This window comes from Scheffersomyces amazonensis (genome assembly GCF_036850825.1).
Source record: "Scheffersomyces amazonensis strain UFMG-HMD-26.3 chromosome Unknown RJT21scaffold_1, whole genome shotgun sequence".
NCBI lineage: Eukaryota > Fungi > Ascomycota > Pichiomycetes > Serinales > Debaryomycetaceae > Scheffersomyces > Scheffersomyces amazonensis.
In genome coordinates this window covers 308,819-331,433 of record NW_027042741.1, presented here as the reverse complement: position 1 = coordinate 331,433, position 22,615 = coordinate 308,819, and the positions used below count along the sequence as shown (strand labels likewise).

At 32.2% G+C, this 22,615-nt stretch overlaps 9 protein-coding genes across 9 annotated transcripts; 2 read left to right on the top strand and 7 right to left on the bottom strand. All coding sequences in view use genetic code 12, as the record gives it.

Moving 5' to 3' along the window:
- Positions 1-307: 307 nt before the first annotated feature.
- On the top strand, positions 308-2,207 carry CDC7 (serine/threonine protein kinase). Its single transcript, XM_064880473.1, has one exon. It carries the CDS (start codon positions 376-378, stop codon positions 2,134-2,136), a length of 1,761 nt encoding a protein of 586 aa, XP_064740517.1. The 5' UTR covers positions 308-375; the 3' UTR covers positions 2,137-2,207.
- RJT21DRAFT_116762 (uncharacterized protein) lies at positions 2,162-3,770 on the bottom strand. The gene has a single exon (XM_064880472.1). It carries the CDS (start codon positions 3,649-3,651, stop codon positions 2,305-2,307), a length of 1,347 nt encoding a protein of 448 aa, XP_064740516.1. The 5' UTR covers positions 3,652-3,770; the 3' UTR covers positions 2,162-2,304.
- Positions 3,771-5,297, bottom strand: RPC40 (DNA-directed RNA polymerase core subunit). The gene has a single exon (XM_064880471.1). The coding sequence runs from the start codon at positions 5,268-5,270 to the stop codon at positions 4,266-4,268; it is 1,005 nt and encodes a 334-aa protein (XP_064740515.1). The 5' UTR covers positions 5,271-5,297; the 3' UTR covers positions 3,771-4,265.
- Positions 5,298-6,505, bottom strand: RJT21DRAFT_116759 (uncharacterized protein). The gene has a single exon (XM_064880470.1). The coding sequence runs from the start codon at positions 6,442-6,444 to the stop codon at positions 5,665-5,667; it is 780 nt and encodes a 259-aa protein (XP_064740514.1). The 5' UTR covers positions 6,445-6,505; the 3' UTR covers positions 5,298-5,664.
- A 1-nt stretch (position 6,506) lies between these two features.
- On the bottom strand, positions 6,507-8,050 carry BIO32 (Bio32p). The gene has a single exon (XM_064880469.1). The coding sequence runs from the start codon at positions 7,986-7,988 to the stop codon at positions 6,621-6,623; it is 1,368 nt and encodes a 455-aa protein (XP_064740513.1). The 5' UTR covers positions 7,989-8,050; the 3' UTR covers positions 6,507-6,620.
- Positions 8,051-8,187: 137 nt separating this feature from the next.
- On the bottom strand, positions 8,188-12,089 carry UTP22 (rRNA-processing protein). Its single transcript, XM_064880468.1, has one exon. It carries the CDS (start codon positions 11,820-11,822, stop codon positions 8,268-8,270), a length of 3,555 nt encoding a protein of 1,184 aa, XP_064740512.1. The 5' UTR covers positions 11,823-12,089; the 3' UTR covers positions 8,188-8,267.
- Positions 12,090-14,818, top strand: ERG7 (lanosterol synthase). The gene has a single exon (XM_064880467.1). It carries the CDS (start codon positions 12,165-12,167, stop codon positions 14,352-14,354), a length of 2,190 nt encoding a protein of 729 aa, XP_064740511.1. The 5' UTR covers positions 12,090-12,164; the 3' UTR covers positions 14,355-14,818.
- A 464-nt stretch (positions 14,819-15,282) lies between these two features.
- On the bottom strand, positions 15,283-16,062 carry ATO7 (Ato7p; the record flags this gene model as incomplete). The annotated part of the gene is made up of 1 exon (XM_064879946.1): positions 15,283-16,062. The coding sequence occupies one exon, from the start codon at positions 16,060-16,062 to the stop codon at positions 15,283-15,285; it is 780 nt and encodes a 259-aa protein (XP_064740510.1).
- Positions 16,063-18,545: 2,483 nt separating this feature from the next.
- Positions 18,546-22,532, bottom strand: RJT21DRAFT_3807 (putative acid anhydride hydrolase; the record flags this gene model as incomplete). The annotated part of the gene is made up of 1 exon (XM_064884395.1): positions 18,546-22,532. One exon carries the CDS (start codon positions 22,530-22,532, stop codon positions 18,546-18,548), a length of 3,987 nt encoding a protein of 1,328 aa, XP_064740509.1.
- Between the last annotated feature and the right edge of the window lie 83 nt (positions 22,533-22,615).

Genomic DNA, 22,615 nt, shown 5'->3' with positions numbered 1-22,615 from the left:
GTCGTGCTCATACAATTAGCCCTAGGGAAATTGGTAATGACAATAGTATGGACAAAGAAACATACAAGATTATTTAATTACTATATAAACTTGACTATAAGACTAAGCTAACCTCTAATCTCTAAAAAAATACTCTACTATACTACAAATAATTGAGACATACTTTTGTCATCAATTGAATTGTTAATTTAATTAGTTAGTGAAATGCGGATCACGGGACTAACACTAACAAACGCGAACTGCACATAGACTATGTTTACAAATTTACCGAAGACCCATACAAAGGTACAACTAAACGAAGAAGAGACAAGTTTTATCGCCAAATATAGCGTGATTCAAGATTAAAAGGTACTAATAACAAGCCCAGACATAGTGATGGACTTGATGAAACTATTGGACGACATTCCAAATACACAATCGAAAAGTATGGAATCAATACAGACAAGTAGTTTTATAATTAAGAAGAGGAAACTATCTAGTGATGATCCATTTAATGAGAAACATAGTCGTGATATTACTATAGATAGACATAGAATTTTGGGGAAATCACCATTTGAGAAGGAACTTACCAATTCACCTTATATACGGAATCAAAATTTAGCTCGAGCTTCAAATCTTAGTGGTAGTAATTATGGTATAGATAATAGTAATAGTGTTGTATCTAGTGATCCAGAATTTAAAGCAGCAAATAGAACAACCATAGTAGATTCTGATCATACCAATACTAATACTAATACCAATACCAATACCAATACCAATACCAATATTAAACAAGATAATAATCATTCCACAAGAATAATAGAAGAAGTAGAAGTTCCAGTTAATTATGAAGATGATGAAGTACCACTAGAAACATTAGAAGAAATGCATAAATTAGAAAAGAATTTTCCTATATTATCAACAGAATTCAGATTAATAGATAAAATTGGAGAAGGAACATTTTCTTCAGTGTATAGAGCAGAAGTATTAAGTGGTCATATAAAATTAGGGTCAGATATGTGGAAATCTCCTCCATTGAAAAAGTCTAAAAAGGTTTTATTACCTTCAAAAAAGAAGAATCCTATAGTTGCATTAAAACAAATTTATGTTACTTCATCACCCAATAGAATTCATAATGAATTAAGTTTATTATATGAATTAACTGGAAATACTCATGTTGCACCATTATTAGATGTTTTAAGATATCAAGATCAAGTATTAGCAATTTTACCATATTATCAACATGCAGATTTTCGAGATTTTTATAGAGATTTACCAATAAAGGGGATTAAAAAATATTTAAAAGAACTTTTTGAAGCATTAAATTATGTTCATGATAAAGATATAATTCATCGAGATTTAAAACCAACTAATTTTTTATATGATCCATTTAAAGGTAAGGGAGTACTTGTTGATTTTGGATTAGCAGAAAAATTAAATATTCATAATAAAGTAAATAATCATTGTCCATGTCTTAATAAGGATAAATTAATAATTAATAAGAATCATTCAAAAAGATTAAATATTAAAGCTGCTTATCCTAAATCCGATAATAGAGCTCCAAGAAGAGCTAATAGAGCAGGAACAAGAGGATTTAGAGCTCCTGAAGTATTATTAAAATGTACAAATCAAACAACAAAAATAGATATTTGGTCAGCTGGAGTTATTGGATTTTCATTATTATCAAGAAAATTCCCCTTATTTAATTCACCTGATGATACTGATGCATTATTAGAATTAGCTATAGTATTTGGATTAGATAAATTACAAAAATGTGCAGAATTACATGGATGTGGATTAGAAATTAATTTAACAAATGGAAATATAACTAATGGGAATTTAATTCAACTTTTACATGATATGTTAATTTATGAAGTTAATAATGAATGTTTCCCAATTGATAGTGTTGTATATGATACTATTAAATTATTTAATTCTCAAGGTGATTCATTTGTTAAACCAATTGCTGATAATAATATTGATTCAGAAGAATATAAAAGGAATCTTGAAGATTATAGAGATCATAAACAAATGATGGAAGTATTAAGTGGATGTTTTAAGATGGATCCTTCAAAAAGATTATCTGCTAGATCATTATTGAAATTACCCTTCTTTCAAGAACTTTCTACAACTCAAGATGAAGTGGTTCTTCTCTGATTTAATCTAATTTAATTTAATTTATCTAATCTAATCTAATCTAATCTAATCTAATCTAATCTAATCTAATCTATATACTCATAGTCATAATCATGTATATGTTTATGTATATTGTACATTTTATAATAAATAGTCAAGGTTTGATATGTATATAGGTATATAGGTATATCACTCGTCGTAATTGTCGTAACTGTCATAATTAGTATCATCTTCACTTTCAAAAAGTGCATCTCTTGATCTCTTTCTAGTAGTTGATGATGATACGGGAGGTGGTGGAGTTGGAGATACAGAAAGTTTTAATGATTTATCTTTATCTCTTTCAAAATGAACTCCCTTATTCCACTTTCGATTCAATTTATGAATCAATTGATTCTGTTCTTTCAAAGTTTTCATTACCGGTTCATCTGAAATGATACGAGTATCATTATCATCAAACGATGGAGGAGGTCTATTGGTTATAAATTTAGTTTCAAGACTTCGTTGTGATTCCGATGGTGATGAATTGGATATTTCATTCTGTAAATCTTTAGAATATATGGATTTCTTCTTTAATATAGAATGTTGAATTAAAGTACTGGATTTCTTCTTTTTGGCACTGGTTATACTATCATTATTAATTTTTTCTTTTTGCTTTTCTTTTTCTAATGATAATGGTGATGGAGTTGAATCTTGTAAACTTTTAAGAGCTGAATGTAGACTACTAGATGTAATTAATGATGTTGGACTTGTACCTTGAAGTATTCCTGTATGAGTTGTAGTTGTTATTGTTGAAGGTGATGATGGAGTTGTTGGAATTCTATTTATTTGGGTATAATCATCATACTTAAATTTAAAGTCTCTTTTTAAATTGAATAATTGATCAGTACTCTTTTTCAATCTAAAGATAGGTTTTAGTATAGATCTTGAAGTTATTGGTGGAGGAGCAATAGGTACAGCCACTTCGAATTCCAGATCATCATCTGATAGTATTGCACTTGTATTTATCAGAGTTCTTAAACGAGGAGATTCTATTAGGGCAGTCGATACATTATGATGAATCTGAGATAGTGTTGTAGGATTATTTATAAATGCAGTAGTTGATTGTTGTAGTTGTTGTTGCAGGGGAGATTGTTGATATTGATGTTGATGTGGTGGTGGGGCAGTTAAAGATACTAAACTTGCCGTACTATTATTTCTAGTGGGTCGTATAAGATTTTCATCAATAGATACTATAGAATTACGAGGACTTTCTAAACTTATAATTGATAAACTTCTTACTGTACTTGATTGAGTTGGAGGTAAAGTAGATGTTGGATGTAAATTTGAATTTGAACTTGAAGTTATTGCGGAATGATTTGAAGTTAAAGAATTCATAGATGAAGATCGTTGACGAGAGGAATTCGAATTCACTAATGTTGGTCTAAGTATATGAGGTGGAGGTGGAGGAACATTATTAATAGGAGGTGTCTCCGAGGTACTTCCATAATGATGATCACTAAAGTACCCCGAAGATGATGGTGCCATTTTCTGAGACATTAATTATATAACCACTTTTATTATACAATGATCTGGTAACCAGATGACTCTTGTTGTTCAGGATCAGACACTCGAATTGGTTAGACACTACTGTAATTTGGTAATTAGTTAGAATTATTCGAATTTATGTGTAATTACAGTGAATTATAGTTTTTCGGTATTATCGTTTTTTCAGATTTTTGCGTGATGAGGCTCGCTAGCAGATTTGCAATGGGTTAATTTGTGGGTGTGCTTTATTTCCTGTTTGGGCAATTGTGCTGCTATTATCTAATATTACACAGTAGTATGTCGGTTATACTATGTATATATATGGCTGTTCTAGAGTGTATAGGATATATACATATCCATAGAGATATATACATAGATATGATAGTGTATGTATGTATGTAATGTGTATATGTTATGTATATGTCGTGGCTGAGTGTTAGCTAAGCAGGCGGCGGTTGCATCGCTTCGCGGAATTAGTAGTCGCTAAAGTTTTTCTTGTGAGACCCTCAATTGCTGCAAACCACCCAATAAATTTAATTATTTCTACAGGATATTAATTAATGCAAATGGTTTGGTTTATTCTAGTGAATACATAATATACAAGTAAGAGAAAATGTTGGAATTATCTATTGACCAATAGGACAGTTTCTCAAATATTGAGCTTTATTCTTTAAAACTCTAACTGATTTAAAGAAAATCTCTTCTGGAGACATGGCTCCGGTAGATTCGACATTAAAAATGAAATGATCTCTCTTTCTACCTAATTTAACTTTACCATTAAATTCTTCATGTCTTAATACTTCTCTTGATACAGTATCCTTTCTAGCATCTTTAACATAAGCTTCACCATTTTTATTAATTCCAATAACTCCTGATGGGAAACATTTTTGAAATCTTTTAGCTGAATCACCTCTAATTGGTTCAGTAATGTTAATAACTGGCATTAATCTATAAGATGCAGTAGCAACTGGTGAAAATTTAGCATGATCACTTCCAATTCCTAATATACAGTGAGCTCTTAATGAAATTTCTTGACCTGGTCTTAATTTAGCTAATAAAATATCTGGATCAGCAGCAACTGGTTTAATTTTAAATCTTTCAGCTTGACCACCTTGAGGTTCAAATTTTAAATCTTTAGCATAAATATGAGCATTTTTATATAATTCTTTTGGATTTGTTGAATTCTTTGGAGCATGAGAATTTTTAGTACAAACAACATCTAAAGATAATACTACAGTATTTTCTTCAGTATAACGTTCATTTTCATCTAAAGTTTTATCAACCCAATTTAATAAATCAGGATCAACTTTTAATGGAATTAAACCAATTCTATGAGCTAATACTTCATCTTGTATAACAGAAGTATTCATAAACATATAGACAGCTTCAGCTGCAACTGAAGGAACTTCGGCAATCATAACACGACGGAATGCATTGGCAATAGATGTATCTATATTAACTAAATCAAAATTAGCAGTTCTTTCAGTAATATATGAGATTTGAATATCAAAACTATCTTTGAATTTTTCTATATCCCAAGAAAAATCCCCATTGGCAGAATGGCCTGGGAAATCAGTGGAACTGGTGTTAGTAACTCTGTTGTATTCAATGCCCACTATATTATCACTCATCCTTATATCCGTTGGTTCTTATAACTATTGGTGGGTTAGGTAAGCTTCATCTCATTTCTTGTAATCAGTCTAATTTTTTTTCACTCATCGAACCTGGAAGATTTACAGGTTAGGGTTTCGAGTTGAGATATTTACAGATTGAGATTGGAAAAGCAAAAGCAAAACGTTACAGGTTGAGAGTGTCTAACCTGCAAATTATATATATATATATAATATCTACATAATTATAGTACTACATTAATGATTCATAATGATTCATAACTATTCATTATTTATGTATGCATACATGCTGGATGATAGGAGCTATCTTAATGCCAGGAGTGGATTTTAATGAATGTTGCGCTTGTATTGGAAAATGTCTGAAGAATATTTTTAATGGTAGTCATACTCATAGTCATACTCCCACAAATCCACCTGGAGCTCTAATCGGAGCAACATTTTCTTCAGATAACATGTTAGTAGGATTTGAAAATTTATCTTCATATCGAAGGACTTTTCGAATATTGGATGTTAATGTGATATTAATAAGATGTACATTACCATTATAACCATCACCTTCGATATGAGCTTTATCAATACTTTCATTATCTCCATGTTGAACTATATTGGTTGATGATTTCTTAGTCTCTAACACTTCAGAATCATTAACAACACACATTAAACTATGAAATATTAATTGAATAAAAAATATAATAACATCTAATATTAATAATTCTAAGGTAGAATAAGGAACTCTTTCACCAATAAATTGTAATGACATTCCTCCATGTAAATAACCATCTGAAGATGGACTCTTTTTATATACTCCAAAAATTAGATGAATTAATATACAAAATGCATTAGCATTAATTATACCGAGTAATAATGTTTTAGTTAATGCTCTCTTATTCTCATCTGATGTATTTAATCTTATATTAGCGGTAGGATAAGGATGTGAAATGGTATATTGTATAAAGGCTCGTAAAGCCAATCGAAACATAGATATATCTCGAAGATAAATGATTCCTATTATTATAAATCCAATATATTTGGCTGATTGTCGAACATCTTCTAAGAAGAATTTCTTTCGTTTATATAGTACTGATGAATTATTAATTATGGTTTGCTCTATAGTAGGGTATTTTTTTGTATGAAAGTCTCGTAGCTCTGCTTCTAAGTTCATAGCCTGTGACATCTGTTTAATATTACCACTATAAAGACCAGTACTTCTAATTAATAATGTTGTTGTATCATTAATTATAATTCGGTGTTAACATTTTTAAAGTTCAGATTTACTACACCACCACACACCCATAATTTGTTAAGGAAATACCTGCATATAATAATATCAGTATAGTTAACTAACTCTAACTAAATGTCTATATAATCAGTTATACCTTGAGCTATAGTATCTACAATGATATCAATCTGATCTTTAGTTACATCAAATGATGGAGCTATCAAGATATGATCACCGGAATATCCATCTTTGGTACCAAAACCAGGATATACTGCCACTCCTCTTTTTAAAATTAAACTTTGAATCTTTGGCCCTGACTTTAGACTTGGATCTAATGGCTCTAAAGTACGTTTATCTTTTACAAATTCTACACCCCAAAATAAACCTCTTCCTCTAATATCTCCCACTATATCAAATTGACTAAGTTTTTCTTTAAGTTTGATTTCAAGGTAGGTACCCATTTCAAGTACATTAGTTAATAACCCATCTCTCTCGATAATAGTTTGTACTGCAAGACCTGCTGCACTTGATAAGGAAAAACATTGATATGTATGACCATTAACAAATGCACTTGATCCTTTCTTAAGAACATCGATTATTTTGGGTGTAATGAAAACTGCTGCTAAGGGAGAGTAACCACTTCCTAATGCTTTACCTGCTGTAGTAATATCAGGTACAATTCCTTCTTGTTCCCAAGCAAAGAACGTACCCGTTCTACCAGATCCACACATGATCTCATCAAGAATTAAAAGTACATCATACTTTTGGCAAACTTTTTGAATTGCTTTAAAGTATCCCTTAGGAGCCGTCACACATCCAGTAGTAGCCCCAACAACAGTTTCTGCAAAAAATCCTGCTACATTTTCTGGTCCAATTTGAAGGATTTCTTGTTCTAATTGATCTGCTAATCTCTTAACGTACTCTTCAGTGGTTTCGGCCTTATGTTTATATCTATATTCATATGCTGGATCAACCTTATGAAATATATCACTTATGATTTGTTCATAAGGAACTCTTCTGGCAGGAAATCCCGAAAGAGATAATCCGGCAAGACAGTTCCCATGATAAGATTGATTTCTTGAAATAAAATGTGATTTGGAAGTTTTACCTTGTTCAAAGAAATACTGAGTAGCCAATTTCACTGCTGCTTCATTAGCTTCACTACCAGAATTAACAAAATAAACTTTGGACAACTTATCTTGATACTTTTCCAATAACTTATTAGCTAATTTTTCCGATACGGAAGTAGTATAATCCGAAGTGTGAATATATGATACTTGACTTAATTGATCTGATACGGCTTTAACCACTTCAGGATTGGAATGTCCAACAGAAATTACAGCAGCACCTCCACAACCATCTAATATTTTTTCTCCATTCAGTAAATAGAGATAAGGTCCCAGAGTTTTAGTTACTATGGCTGGTGCGGCCGTTAACGATCGATGAAGTAGGGAGGACTCTAATACATCTTTGCTGGATAAGTGACTATCTTTTGTCATTGCTGCTAACGATTCCTGAATTTACAAAACTAAAATAAACTCCGGAAAAATACCCACTCTTATATACCCATATAAGAATAATAGAAAAATATTATGAGTCTTTAACGGCATTTTTCACTTCTCTTATCATTCTTATTTTATTATTACTGGGACGACCTGCTCGCTGATAAGAAATGCGCGACTTTCCCAATTAGCTAAAAAAAAAAAGAATTGCTGCAAAACTTTTTGTATGCAACCGTATTATTACTATTATTAGTTACTTACGATAATTATACAAGACTATTTACGGATCTTTATAGATTGGACCAAATCTCCACCGAGTAATGTCATTTGATTATAAATGGCTTCTTTGTTTATAACCAATTCACCTGACAGATCTTCAACTGGTTTAGAATTAACCCCAATATTAACTCTGAACTTCTTTTTATTCAAAGCCATGGGGACAAAGATTCCAGCTACAACATTTGAATCTCCTTCACCAACACCTGTAAACTTCTTGGAGGAGAATATAATGCTATTACCATATTTCTTATTTAATTCATCAACATAAGCTTGAATCAAATCATATTTTGTAGATATATCATTAGGGAACGAAGTTAATGGAGTAATTAAATTCTTAAAAGTATTTGGTGGTAAAATACCAGAAGATGAAGTTAAATTAACTGATTTTACATTTATGGCAAAATCATAATCCTTCAATGCTGGGGTGAAAATTAAATCTATAGTAGAATCAGATAATCCATCTTTCTTGATTAATTGAATGGCGGCTCTAGTTAAAGCAGTTAATCTTGATGAAATTGGTAATGCTAATTGATTTGACCATAAAATTCCAGAAGGATCATCCTTTGAAGCAACAAAGAATTGAGTTTTGATTCCAGAAGGATCAGTTGATCTGATTTTTTCAAAATTTTGTTCAATAATTCTATAAGCTTGAACGGTTAATTTATCATTTAATTTTTCATCTTCTGTAGTAACTGAACTTTTAACAAGATCCAAGATTAACGATTCTTCTTTCCAATTCCAATTAGCAAGGAAATTTAATATTTGTAAAAATCCATTTTCAAGAGAATGGGGAACTGAGTATGGAGCTGGATCAACAAATGGTTTAAGAGCAATTAATTCAATCAATTCATCAGTGAAGTGCTGTAAGAGTAATTGAGAATCCAACCATAATTTAAATAATCTAACTGTAGATGAATAAAATTGGAAATGATGTGCCAATTGTGTAACTGTCCTAGTATGTTTAACTGCACCAATATATTTTTGATTAAATTTAAGGTAAACATCTTGCATTAAAGCCTTTTGCTTTTCAGAATTGGCAACGGCTCTTAAGTATAAAACTTCATCTCTTTCAGTTAATACTCTGATTCTAAATCCATAACCTTCTGGAGTTAAAACATTTAATAAAGTAATATTTTCATTAAATGGAATAGAATCATCTTTTGTAATAAATGACTTATAAGTTGTATCATTATTAAGAAGTTCATTTATCTTTAATAAGAAAGCAGTCTTTGTCTTTTCCAAAGCAGAGATTTCATCGGGCCACCTTGTGGATGTTTCAAATGTAAGAACTACATCATTCCAGAAATCAGGATTAGATACTGCAAATGGAACTGGTTGTAATAATGAAGAGAATCTTAAACCAGTAGAAGCAGCAGAAATTGATTTAACACCTAATGGTAAGTTCAAATTAGTAATTATTTTATTCATATTTTCGAATGAAGTTCTTAAGGATGTGAAACTAGTAGTTGATGCTGAAACTTGATTAGATGATGATGGTAATAATGGAAGTGGGAGTTTATCAGTAAAACTGGTGATTTCTGTAGTTAAATGTTGAGATATTTCTGGATGTAAATGTAAATCAAGAGCAAATTTAACGATAGATAATACTAATGGTTCATTATCTTTTGGAGTCCAAACTACACAATGTTGAATAGTTCCCACTTTAAATCTTCTTAATGATGCCTTTGAACCCCAGAATGCTCTAAATTTCAACCCTAATTCTTGTTCATCATTATTTGGACCTCTAGTAACCAATTTATCACATTCTTCTGGATTTAATTTAACTCCAATTATATAATTATTTGAAGAATTAGTTGGTTTTCTCTTACTTATTGGAAATAAATTACTAACTTTTTCACTTTTAATAACAAGTGAAGTAATTCTTTCACCAAGAGCTCTTTTTAATATAACATAAATTTTATTCTTAACAAAATTATCAAAACTTATAAAGGAAATTTTTTCCAATGGACCAAAAGAATCTTGTAAATCAGTGGGGATTGAAAGATTCAATACAATATCATATTTCATATGATCAAAGTTTGAATTTTGTAATAAGATTGAATCAAATCTATCTTTAACTACATCATTTAATAAATGTAAAGATTCTTGAGCTTGATCTTGTAAATTTTGATAAGTAGATTGAGTCATTTTCCATAGTATATTTAATTTAATATTTTTATCGAATATAGTTGGAACATTAAATCCAGCAGAATCATATTTTGAAGTAATATTTTCACCAATTAAACTTGAAAATGAAAGATAACCTGAACTTAAATCCATTGTTGCAAGATATTTAATAACTCCTTTAAATAATTGATAAGAAGAAAATCCATGAAGTAAGATTTTATTACCATTTAAACCTCCACCATTTAATAAAGCACTCATTAAAATTGCAAATTCAAAATGTCCAAATCCTCCTTCATTAATTGATGAACCAAAACCTCGTTGTTTTAACCATAATCTACCTAATATACATGCATCTTTAAATGCTTCTGTAGATTTCTTAGTGGTATATAAATATTTTAAATAATAATCAAAACTTGTCATTGATAATATTGTAGCATTATATAGTGGAGTTGGAGGTAATTCTTCTGTATCAGCTTGAACTCTTATACAATTTTTATCTGGAAGTAATTTTTTATTATCAAAGATTCCAAATGGGAATGAAATAATTAAATTGATAGAAAATTTAGTTTTATGAAATGTTAAATCTTCAGGATTATCAGTACTAATACTTTCTAATCTTAATACTGGACATAATATATCATCATTTAAAAAATGATGAGATATCTTTATTGGTAAATTATTCTTTTTTGATAAAGGAATTAAATGATCAGCTAAATAAGCCATATAAAATGCTCGTTTATATAAAGCTCTATAATTTAAATAATCCTTTGGTTGAAATAATTCTCGAGGCATAGTTATAGCTACATCTATAGTCAGACCATGAGGTTGAGATATACCTGTTTTTAAACCAAATGAACCAACAAGTGATACATCTTCTGGTTGTAAATATGAAAATGTATAATTAAGTTTTGTTGGTTTTGGATCGGGGAATGGGATTACTACTTTTTTAGAATTAAAATGTCCTTCTGCTTGTTGTAAGGTTAATTTTTGAATAGGAGGAATCTTAGAAATTAAATCATGTAATCGATGTAAGGCCTTTTCTATCTTATGAATATGAGATTCCTTTATTCTCAATTCTTTCATTAATTCATCGATTTGAAGTTTAAAGATATTTGATTTAAATAATTCAGCGGTTTCTCGAGCTACTTGAATATCTTGAGCTGTAAGTTGCTTCTTTTGCTTTTTAGTAGGACGTTGCGTAGACGATCCTCCAGTTCCACTTGTAGAATCTTCATCATCTTCTTCTTCATCTTCTTCATCAAATCCATTTTCTAACTGTTCCTCTTCGTCTTCGTGGTTCTCATCTCTGCGGTCTTGTGCTTCATTACCATACTGAGATTCTTCCCTTTCCTCATCTTCTACTTCGATTTGCCTCTCCTGAACTTCGGAAGCAAACTTCACTTGAGCTGCCTTTCTCTTGCCCATGGTTTAGTTTGTTCTTCCTAACTCTGAAATAGTTTCCGATGGACTTTTCTATCGCTGGGGGCTCTCCGTAGTTAAGGGTTTTCACTTATTTTTTTTCCTACACACTCTTCTCGAAATTTTTCAGACTGTAGAACATCCACACCTCAGATGTTTTTTGGAGAAAGGACACGACTTCGCATTAACCCTTTTACCCTTTTAGTTAGGTCTTAAGTATCATGATCCGAATCACGTGCTCACATACATAATATAATTTTCACTTTGTCGTATACTCGTTTAGATACTACTAATACTACTAATACTACTAACACTACTGGTTATTAACTATTATCCAATTGATCTGGGATGTACTATTCTGAACAAATAGGACTTCCGAGGACCGACCCCAGGCGGTGGAGACTTCGAACGGACTCAGTAGGCCGAGAGACTTGGCACTATTTAGACAATAATGAAGAATTAGCTAATGAACCTCAAACCAGTTATGTACAATATCTTTTAGAAGTTGATGAATTCCCCAGTCCAGCAGCTAGTGAGGCTCAAAGTCCATTTGAAGCAGCTAAGAAAGGTGCTGAGTTTTTAGAATTATTACAAGATGAAAATAGTGGGATATTCCCCTGTCAATATAAGGGACCTATGTTTATGACTATTGGATATATTACAGCACATTATTTTAGTAAGATAGAGATTCCTTTACCGTATAGACAAGAAATGATTCGTTATATAGTTAATACATCCCATCCAGTAGATGGAGGTTGGGGGTTACATTCTATTGATAAATCAACTTGTTTTGGAACTACTATGAATTATATATGTCTTCGATTATTAGGACTTGAAGCTAATCATCCTGTATGTATAAAGGCAAGAAGAACATTACATAGATTAGGTGGAGCTATAAAGAATCCTCATTGGGGGAAATCTTGGTTAGCTATTCTTAATCTTTATGATTGGGATGGAGTAAATCCTGCTCCACCTGAATTATGGACTTTACCATATAATATCCCCATTCATCCAGGAAGATGGTGGGTTCATACAAGAGCAATATATTTACCATTAGGTTATCTACTGGCCAATAGAGTTCATTGTCAATTGGATCCATTATTAAAAGAAATCAGACAAGAAATCTATTTAACTTCACAATTACCTTATGAACTGATCCAATTCACTAATCATAGAAATAATGTATGTGGAGTAGATTTATATTATCCTCATACCAAATTGTTAGATGTTGCTAATTGGGCATTATCCAAATGGGAGAAAATACGGCCACAATTCATCTTGAATTGGACCAATGACAAGATCTATGAATTAGTATTAAAAGAATATAAAAATACAGACTACTTATGTATTGCTCCAGTTAATTTTGCATTCAATGTCGTTGTAACTGCACATCGTGAAGGTACAAAATCTCATACATTTCTGAAATTACAGGATAGAATGAATGATGTTTTATTTCATGGACCTCAAGGTATGACTGTTATGGGAACCAATGGAGTTCAAGTATGGGATGCTGCATTTATGATTCAGTACTTCTTTGTCTCTGGTCTCGCCGATATACCTCGTTATCAGCCCATGATTCGCAAAAGTTATTTATTCTTAACTCGTTCACAATTCACTGATGAATGTATGGATGGTAGTTATCGTGATAAAAGAAAGGGTGGATGGCCGTTCAGTACCAAAGATCAAGGTTATACTGTAAGTGATTGTACAGCCGAAGCATTAAAGGCTATCATTATGGTTAGATCACATCCGGACTTTGCTGATGTTAAAGATGCAATAAGTGATAAGGATTTATATAATGGAGTAGATGTATTACTTCAAATTCAGAATGTTGCAAATTTTGAATTTGGGTCATTTTCAGCTTATGAAGGAATACGTTCAACTCCATTACTTGAAAAATTAAATCCTGCTGAAGTATTTAATAATATTATGGTTGAATATCCCTATGTTGAATGTACGGATTCTTCTGTATTAGGATTAACATATTTTGCTAAATATTATCCAGGATATAAGACAGAGATAATTCAACAGGCAATTGAAAATGCTATTAAATATATTATTAGTGCGCAACTGAAGGATGGTTCATGGTATGGATCATGGGGGATATGTTATACTTATGCTGCCATGTTTGCTATGGAAGCTTTAAATACTGTTGAATTAAATTATAATAATCTGGCAACTGTTAAAAGAGGATGTGATTTTCTTATTTCTAAGCAGTTACCAGATGGTGGATGGTCAGAGAGTATGAAAGCATGTGAGACACATACATATATTAATACTGAACAATCATTATTAGTTCAAACTTCATGGGCAGTAATCGGACTTTTACTTGCAGGATATCCTGATCAAGAGCCAATTAAACGTGGAATTCAATTGATTATGAAGAGACAATTATCTACGGGAGAATGGAAGTTCGAAGATATTGAGGGTGTATTTAATCACAGTTGTGCCATTGAATATGCATCTTACAAATTCCTATTCGCTATAAAGGCTTTAGGATTATACAAAAATAAGTATGGAGATACAAAATTATTGTAGGAGTACACTGTTCCGCTAAGATCTTAAATAATAGAGCGCAAAGGAAAAGAATATTAATATATGCTCATATTTCACGCATATGCACAATGATGACAGTTGTAAATCATGTAGACTTTGACTAGAATAACTGCAGTAGCTATACTGAGGCAAAGTAATTGCTCTTCAGCCTGCCATAACCACATTGTCCTCATTATATTTTTTTGTCTGACAGTTAATGTCTGTTGTCGCCGATGTATGCGAATTTCAGAAAAAGCGCAAAAGTCCTCTTCTACCCCGAAAGGATCGGTGGAAGGTACGACCGAGAAACGACAACTGCAGAGGAACGAAAAACATGAGGATGATCGTGTCCGCACAAAGTCAAACAACATTTCTCGTCTTTTCGCAGTCTTTGTTCGTTAACTATCAAGTTAACAACCTAACTAAATGACTACACTAATTTAAAGTTTTAGATAAATATATTATTAAGTTTGAAATGTAAATAGTAAATGGCCGATTATAGTATATATAAGAAACAATGATAGTAGTAAATAAAATCATAATAAATAAATAAGATTTGATAATGATGATCCCCAATATAAAAAAAGTAATAATAATGTAAAAGTCAAGTAATTGTAAAAGTCAAAGTAATTAAGTAAAATTTGAATTATAAAGCAGTCTAATTAAGGTTCCTCACGCCTTAAATAGATGATGCTAAATAACAATAAATGAAGTCGAAGCAAAGAATAAGAAAGTATTAAGAATTAAGTGGATTTCTCCTGCCTTCCTTAGATTGATAATTGATAATAATATAAATTCATCGTAGACTAAATCACAGATTTAGAAAATTTGATGGTTCATTAAAAAAACATGAAATGTCATGAAAATAATTAATTTGAAATTGTTTTTAATATTAATAGATGTTGGATTGAATCGATTCTGATCAATTTATCTATTGTCTGGTTAATTGTAATGGATAAACAGTAATGTAAGAGTTTTGCTTGTTGGCTACACCAGCAAAAGCATTGTATAATCCTAATAAACCAGTAATAACACCAACAATACCACCTGCTTTAGTGACAGATTCTTTTCCAGAAAATGCTCCACCAGCTAAAAGTAAGAAAGTAACAGTTAAACATACGAAAAGGGCACAGAAACCAAAAGTAGACTTTAATGTACATAAAGTTAACATAAATGTGAAAATACCCCATGCTAATAAATAGAAACCAAGGGCATTTTCTAATTGTTCAGTACCTTCATAAGCAGCAACAATTCCAAAAGATGGAATTTCAATAGCAGCATAAGATAACCAGAAAGCACCATAAGAAGTTAAAGCAGTAGCACCAAAAGTGTTACCAACAACCATTTCCCACACACCTGCTAAAAATTGGGCACCGCCACCATAAAAGGCAGCTAAACCAACAACAGCATTTGGAATTTTAATACCCATAGCTTGAGAATTGAAAAGTGAAAGGCAAAGAGTGGTTACACCAAAGGCAGCTAAACCTAATGGACCAGGATTAGCAAAACTATGAGTTGGTGGAGGAGATAAACCAGGGTTTAAAGTACCACCGAAAGCTTGCATTAATTCATGTCTATAGTATTTATGATTACCGATGACAATGAATTCATTACCTTCACCAGAGGTTTTAATTTTAGAGATGTCACGAGGATCATCTGAAGAAAGAGAATTTTCTTTTGAAGCGTGTGAATGAACAGAATCGGTAGACATCTTCGTTATATGTAATTAATTATAGATAGTTTAATTATTATTCTTAACCAATACCAATTGAATAATAAAAATTATAGGAAACAACCCCAGATTTATAAAATACAAAATATTCCAAGAAATGACAAGAAAAGAAAAGTGTATAACGAAAACAAAATAAGTAGAAAATCAATAAAGAAAAGAGATGATGAATTTATATATACAAAAGGATAAATTTTATTTTAAAAGTACAAGAAATGGACCTTAAAAGTATGACAAAAACAATTAGCACAAAACAATTTATAGTACACTCAAAACCATCCAAGGATTTCAGACAGACACAGGGAGACACTTTATGAAATAGTCACTAGTTTCGATTATTCGTATTTTTCTTGTAGGGAGTAATTTAATATTATTGTAATTTATCCAAAAGTGGTTAAGTTAAATAAGTGATCATCCAATAAGATGAAGCAAGCGAGGGAAACAGAGGGAAAGTATGTAAAGAATTGAATGTATTTCTTTATGATAAACGGTGAATGTACTCCACCCCCACACTTGAATCTCTAAAAATATCGGACAATTCAGGTCAACACCACACAATAGGCAGAGTGAAAAGTGTGTGCTGGTTGGAATTTTATTAGTTCGGCATCGGAGTTTTTCTTTTTATTTAGATAAAATTATTTTTTACCTAGATTCATGGCTCAAGAAGATGTCCCGCTCAACAAAATATTTTGAGAACAAGTGTCTGAATAAAAAAAACCAGACATTTTGAAAGTAATTTGGAAGTGGTGTCATTGAGTTGTTTTTTTGTGTGTAAAATTTATGCACTTTGTGGGGTTGAATGAAGTATGGAAGATACAAATGGCAAAATACACGACCTTTTAACTGCAAATTGAATGATTCATGATTTATTTGCTAGATGGATAACCTTAATTGTAAAAGATCAGATCGTTTATTACCGGTCTATCCAACATCACCTCCATCTCAGCACAAATGTGTAATAGTAATACTAACAGTAAAAGTAACAATAATATTACTCTTAAAGGGACCCTTAGGAGATTCAGTACGCGTACGAATTACGAGTTTAAATGCAATAAATAATAATTAAACACATAATAATAATGTGCATACGAGTTATATAACTAAAAGACTATGTAAATCAGTAAAGCGGTTAGTAATTAAACGTATGAGAATTATTAATATCGTATCCAACTCCATGTCATCGGACAATGGACACAACATACCACATACCATCTTCACTTGTACTCGTTAGAAGGTTAAAGTATAAATTTTAGACCTCCTTTCCGTCTTATCCCATTAACAGTTCATGCTCTAATTCTTTTTTTTGTCATTTATTGTCTGACTGACTCTTCAAACCATATAGTTTTCTAAAAGCTCGGAGGCTTATGCAGACACTACACTAGCTCGGAGTTTTCAGAAAAACAATTGAAAAAATATTTTCCAGAAATGGCAAGTTATCTGGGGGTGAAATCCAATTATATCGGCTGTTGGCGAATATTTGAGCTTGCACCGCTTAACAGATTCCATAAGTAATATGCCCAATTGCTTAGCAAGTAAATAATGAGTATTTCAGAGAACAGCCACTATCCCCACTAGACTAATCCTTATTAAGCCATTACAATGAACAATCGTTGGGAGGGGGAGGGAGGCTAGTACAATGCACACTCTATACAATGCTCTATACAATATATACAACTATAATATACACGTACAATATACAGTAAAATATAATATACATCATATTTATAATTGACTATACATAGCAAACTAAAGGTTTGTCGTTATCAGAAGTGAACCCCACGACTCCACAAAATCAAATCACACCGTCAAGCAAATGACTTAACCCAACAAGCTACAAGTTTCTTTTCTTACACATTGTGGTCCGTATCACGTATCGGTACATTAAGCCCATATGATTTAAAAGCCTACAAACCGTAGTTGCCCCCAAAACAGCAAAGCCTACACAACATTATGTTGCTGCTATTCGAGACCAATACAAAGCCGCAACAGCGGACTTCAGGGACATACCCCACAAATAAGCCAAATCTGAACTTGATGTGATTGGGCTTGGCATAGTACCTTCAGGAATCATGGTCGGCAAATCTTTACTTGACTATGTCTCACCCTCACTGTCACTCTCATTAAGCCAATGAACATGCCACTATAATTATTTTCTAAGTCATTATTATCTAAATCTATGCCTTGATTTTCAGGCTTCGGTCAAAAGTATTTTAGTAATAATACTTTGTTTGCGGGGGTGGGGCTGTCCCAGATCTCATATATAGTTAGGAAAATCTAAGCACAAGGGGATGGGGAAAGGGAGGTCCAGCCATCCACTTAACTTGTTCCGGATACCCATAAGTCAAATGGATTTAAATCCCGCTTCTTTACCACAAATAACTCAGTCTAATTCTGTTAGTCAGTTACGCAGAGCTTAAATTATTAAATATCTATTCATATTAGAAATAGATCGTCTATGTATGGTACTATACAGTTTGTACTTGGTAAAACTCTCTGTTAAGATTCTTAAATAACTTTTTACTTTTCGTCAATCTAGATCTGTGGAATATACGCTTGTAGACTTTGGCTAATTGTCCAAACCACATCTCTTCTCCGTACTTCATAATGATTAAATTGATACCTGCCATAATTACAATCAGCCAATAGAATCCTCTGGATAAATTAGTCAATTGCATAAAGTCTCCCCACCATGAATCACCATCAATAGTAAACAAGTAAGCCGATACTAAATTGGCCACTACAAGGTTAACAAGGAAGGGGACATTGTGAACCATTGATTCACGATATGGAGGACCTTGACTCAACACAATGGCAATTAAGATATATTGAAAATTAGAAAAGAGGAACAATACCGTATTATCTGAAGATTTAACATGTTCATCATCATCTGGAACAGGCTTAATATACCATGGTTGTTTTTGAACTTGTAACCATAACAATAATTGGAAAATTCCAATAATAGTAATATGACATATAAGTGGAATAAGAATCTTGGGTGATACAAGATTAGCAGTAGGACGCTTAGAAATGATTTTTGGATAAGGTTTTGACCATGACATAAATATAGCCAAGGGAAGAATCAACATAAGATCAATATATAAGAATTGGAAATCACCTAAATTAGTACCTCTCTTATATAAAATAGTTACCGTAATGAATTGAATAGCCAGGTATAATGACATATACTTAAAGCACGAAAAACTAGTAACCAAACTTGATCTACCTTCTTTAATAACTTCTAAAACGCAAGAGATTTCAAACTTTCTTGAAGTGAATGGAGCAGCCACTGATGCTTCAGCTTCTGAAAGAGAAATCCCTACATCGGCAGCTTTTAATGCTCCACAATCATTAGCTCCATCTCCACAAAATCCCACTGTATAGTCAATCTTTTGTAATTGTTCGACCAATTCGTGTTTCTCATCGGGTGACATCCGAGCAAAGATATCACAATTCATCAATACAGCATGAATAATCGATTGGTTCTTGACTTCCGTCAATAAGTACCGGAATATATCACCTGTCATAGCCAATTTATATTTAACCGCAGGGTCATGAAGGATCTCATCAATGGGTTTAATGGTAGTAGAGTCCAATCTCAATTGAGGATTATTGACTTCCTCCCACACGATTTGTTGACTGATTTCATCATAACTTGGAACATAGATATGTTCTATATCAGGGGCTACTAATTCACATTCACGAGCCACACTAATGGCAGTTAAGATATTATCTCCAGTACACATTACTGTTCTTATATCTGCTTCATTAAGTGTTCTAAGAGTTTGACTAGTTGTAGGTTTAAGTTTATTTTCAAAAACAATGAATCCAGTGAATATTAAATTACATTCGGTAGATTCTCTACTAGCAGTTAAATTAGGTCTATCTCCCAATTTCTTATAGGCACAAGCAATAACTCTATAACCACTATGAGTATAATGATGTAATAATTCCTCATAATTAGATGGTATGGATTCTGATTCACAGATATCATACATTACTTCGGGAGCTCCCTTAGTGAATAAGAAATATTGATTATCATGAGACTGAGATATCACGGACATACGTCTTAAAGATGATACAAATTCTAATTCCTTCCAAATGGTATATGAATCATGACCTATGCCTCCATAAAGTATGGACCGATTAGTATTTTCATCTTCTCGGAATTGATACTGAGTGAATTCAAACATCTTCACGTCTAGAGGATCTCCTAATAAGTCATCATCAATAAGACGTAAGGAGTGACATGATATCATCCCGGCAAGAAAGAATGGATCATTATTAGAATCGTGATCGTGGTCGTGATCGTGATGGTGCACACTCTTCAAGTTCAATCCCTTAACATCCTTAACTATATCATGAAATACAATCTCCTTTCTACCTTCTGCATTGTTGGCCACATGAACTCCCAACACATCCAACCCATCTTCAGTCAATGTACCTGTTTTATCAAAACATATAACATCCAATTTACCTCCGATATTAACTCGAGTAGGAGCAATACAAAAGATTTCAAGTTTCTTTAATCTATTAATAGCAAAAGTAGTTCCAATAGTTAATGTAGCAGGTAAAGCTGGTGGAACTACAATTGTAATTATATCTAATGCTCGTAATACCATAACTCTAGTTTCCATACCTAATTGAATGAAATTATAAGTTGAATATATAAATCCTAATGCCGCTATAATAGTCATAAATCCAATATACTTAAAGGAATCTTCATAAAATTTAAATCCAGTAGGTTTAGGAAATAACATAGATCTCACTAAGGATCCCTTAGTAGTATTGAAACCAGATTTAATAGTCATAGCCGTGACTGGTTCATCATTAGTTGATTTCATTTTAAGTAATTTAGTACCATTATATAAATAAGATTTAGATAAGATTGGATGAGTAAAGTTCTCTGGTAAATATTTAACAGTATCTTGAGTAGCACTAACTTTAGAGACTGGTACACTTTCACCAGTAAGCATAGATTCATTAATAACACATTCACCATTAATTAATAAGGCATCACAAGGAATTATCGATAATGAAGGATCTACTTCAAATACATCTCCTGGTACTAATTCTTTAGAATCTATCTGTTTCCAAAATCCATTTCTCCATACTCTTACATCACAAGAAAATCGAGAGATTTCTTGTAATCTTTTAATAGTAGATTTAGTTTCAATTAATGAATTAGTAATGGAAATCATGGAGATAAAGAATATACAGGATGCATAGTAATAATAATCATCAGCCAACCAAAGAAAGATAGAAAATACTTGAAATACATAGAATGGATGTAACACTTCATCTACCAATAATTGTACAACAGATTTACTCAAGATCTCTATACTATTCTCATCAAAGATATCTAATCGTCTTTCCTGTAATGACTGAGATACTCCATCTTTAGTATTCTTAACATTCAACCATCTCAAGTCATACCAATTACTATTGGTACGAAACATATCCTCCACTGGATCATAGAAGAACTTCAAGTACCTATAAGTAAATGATTGAATTAATGGAATAATAGGATCATTCTCCTTACTGGGTAATTCTCCTTCTCCTTCTCGGTCTGCTTCTCCTTCTCCTTCTTGATCTCTGACTGGGTTTAAAGTTAAAAAGCTCGACAACGGTTCATTCAATCGACTCTTTTCAATATGAACAATCTGTAATTCTCCAAACTCATTTTCTATTACACACCAATCACTAATCCCAAGTGGAGAACGATTCCCCATTAAGTTGACTCTGTATTTGGGGAACCACCTTAAAACTAAGTATCCTATCCCCAATGTGAGTATACAGATCACATAATATACAACTCTCTTCCATAAACAATTGGAATATCCAGCTATACCAATAACCAAATCTTCTTCTGCAAGATAGTATCTCTGATAATTTAATTTGGCAGGATAATCTCGAATGAATGCATCATCAACTTTCACACTATGCAGTTCTTCATCTTCATCATCAATCTTATTACTACTCTCATCCGAGTCTCGTCTATGTCTATCATAACTAAGAGATCCATAACCTGAAGGTTCTGGAGATTGTAATCGACTACTATGACCACTCACAGGTTCTTGCATGAACTCTGCATTCGGATTAAATTGAACCTGAGGCTCTTCTACCAGTAACTCTTCAAATTTATCAACAGAATAATCCCAATTGGTATTGTAATCTACAGGATCCTCAGGATTGTCCAATGTTGAACCCCCAGGAGCCATTTCAATCTCATCTGCTGAAAAGAATTTGAAGTGAGACTTTGTGTCATACGAATGGGCCGAAAGGTTGGAGTTTACTGATCGTAAATCAAGATCATTCTCATCAGTAACTAATAATGGAGATGTCTCACGAGAGACATTGGATTCTCCCCGAGATCGGAAACTACCAAAATGATGAGGATAATGTAATGATGAGATGGACGACGGAATGACTTCTGATGCCGCTCCGGCATACATCTCACTATTATTTTCATCCACAAGGAAACTATTCGATGAGTCTAATGAAGTGATAGACCCATGACGAGACCGTGATCTTCTCC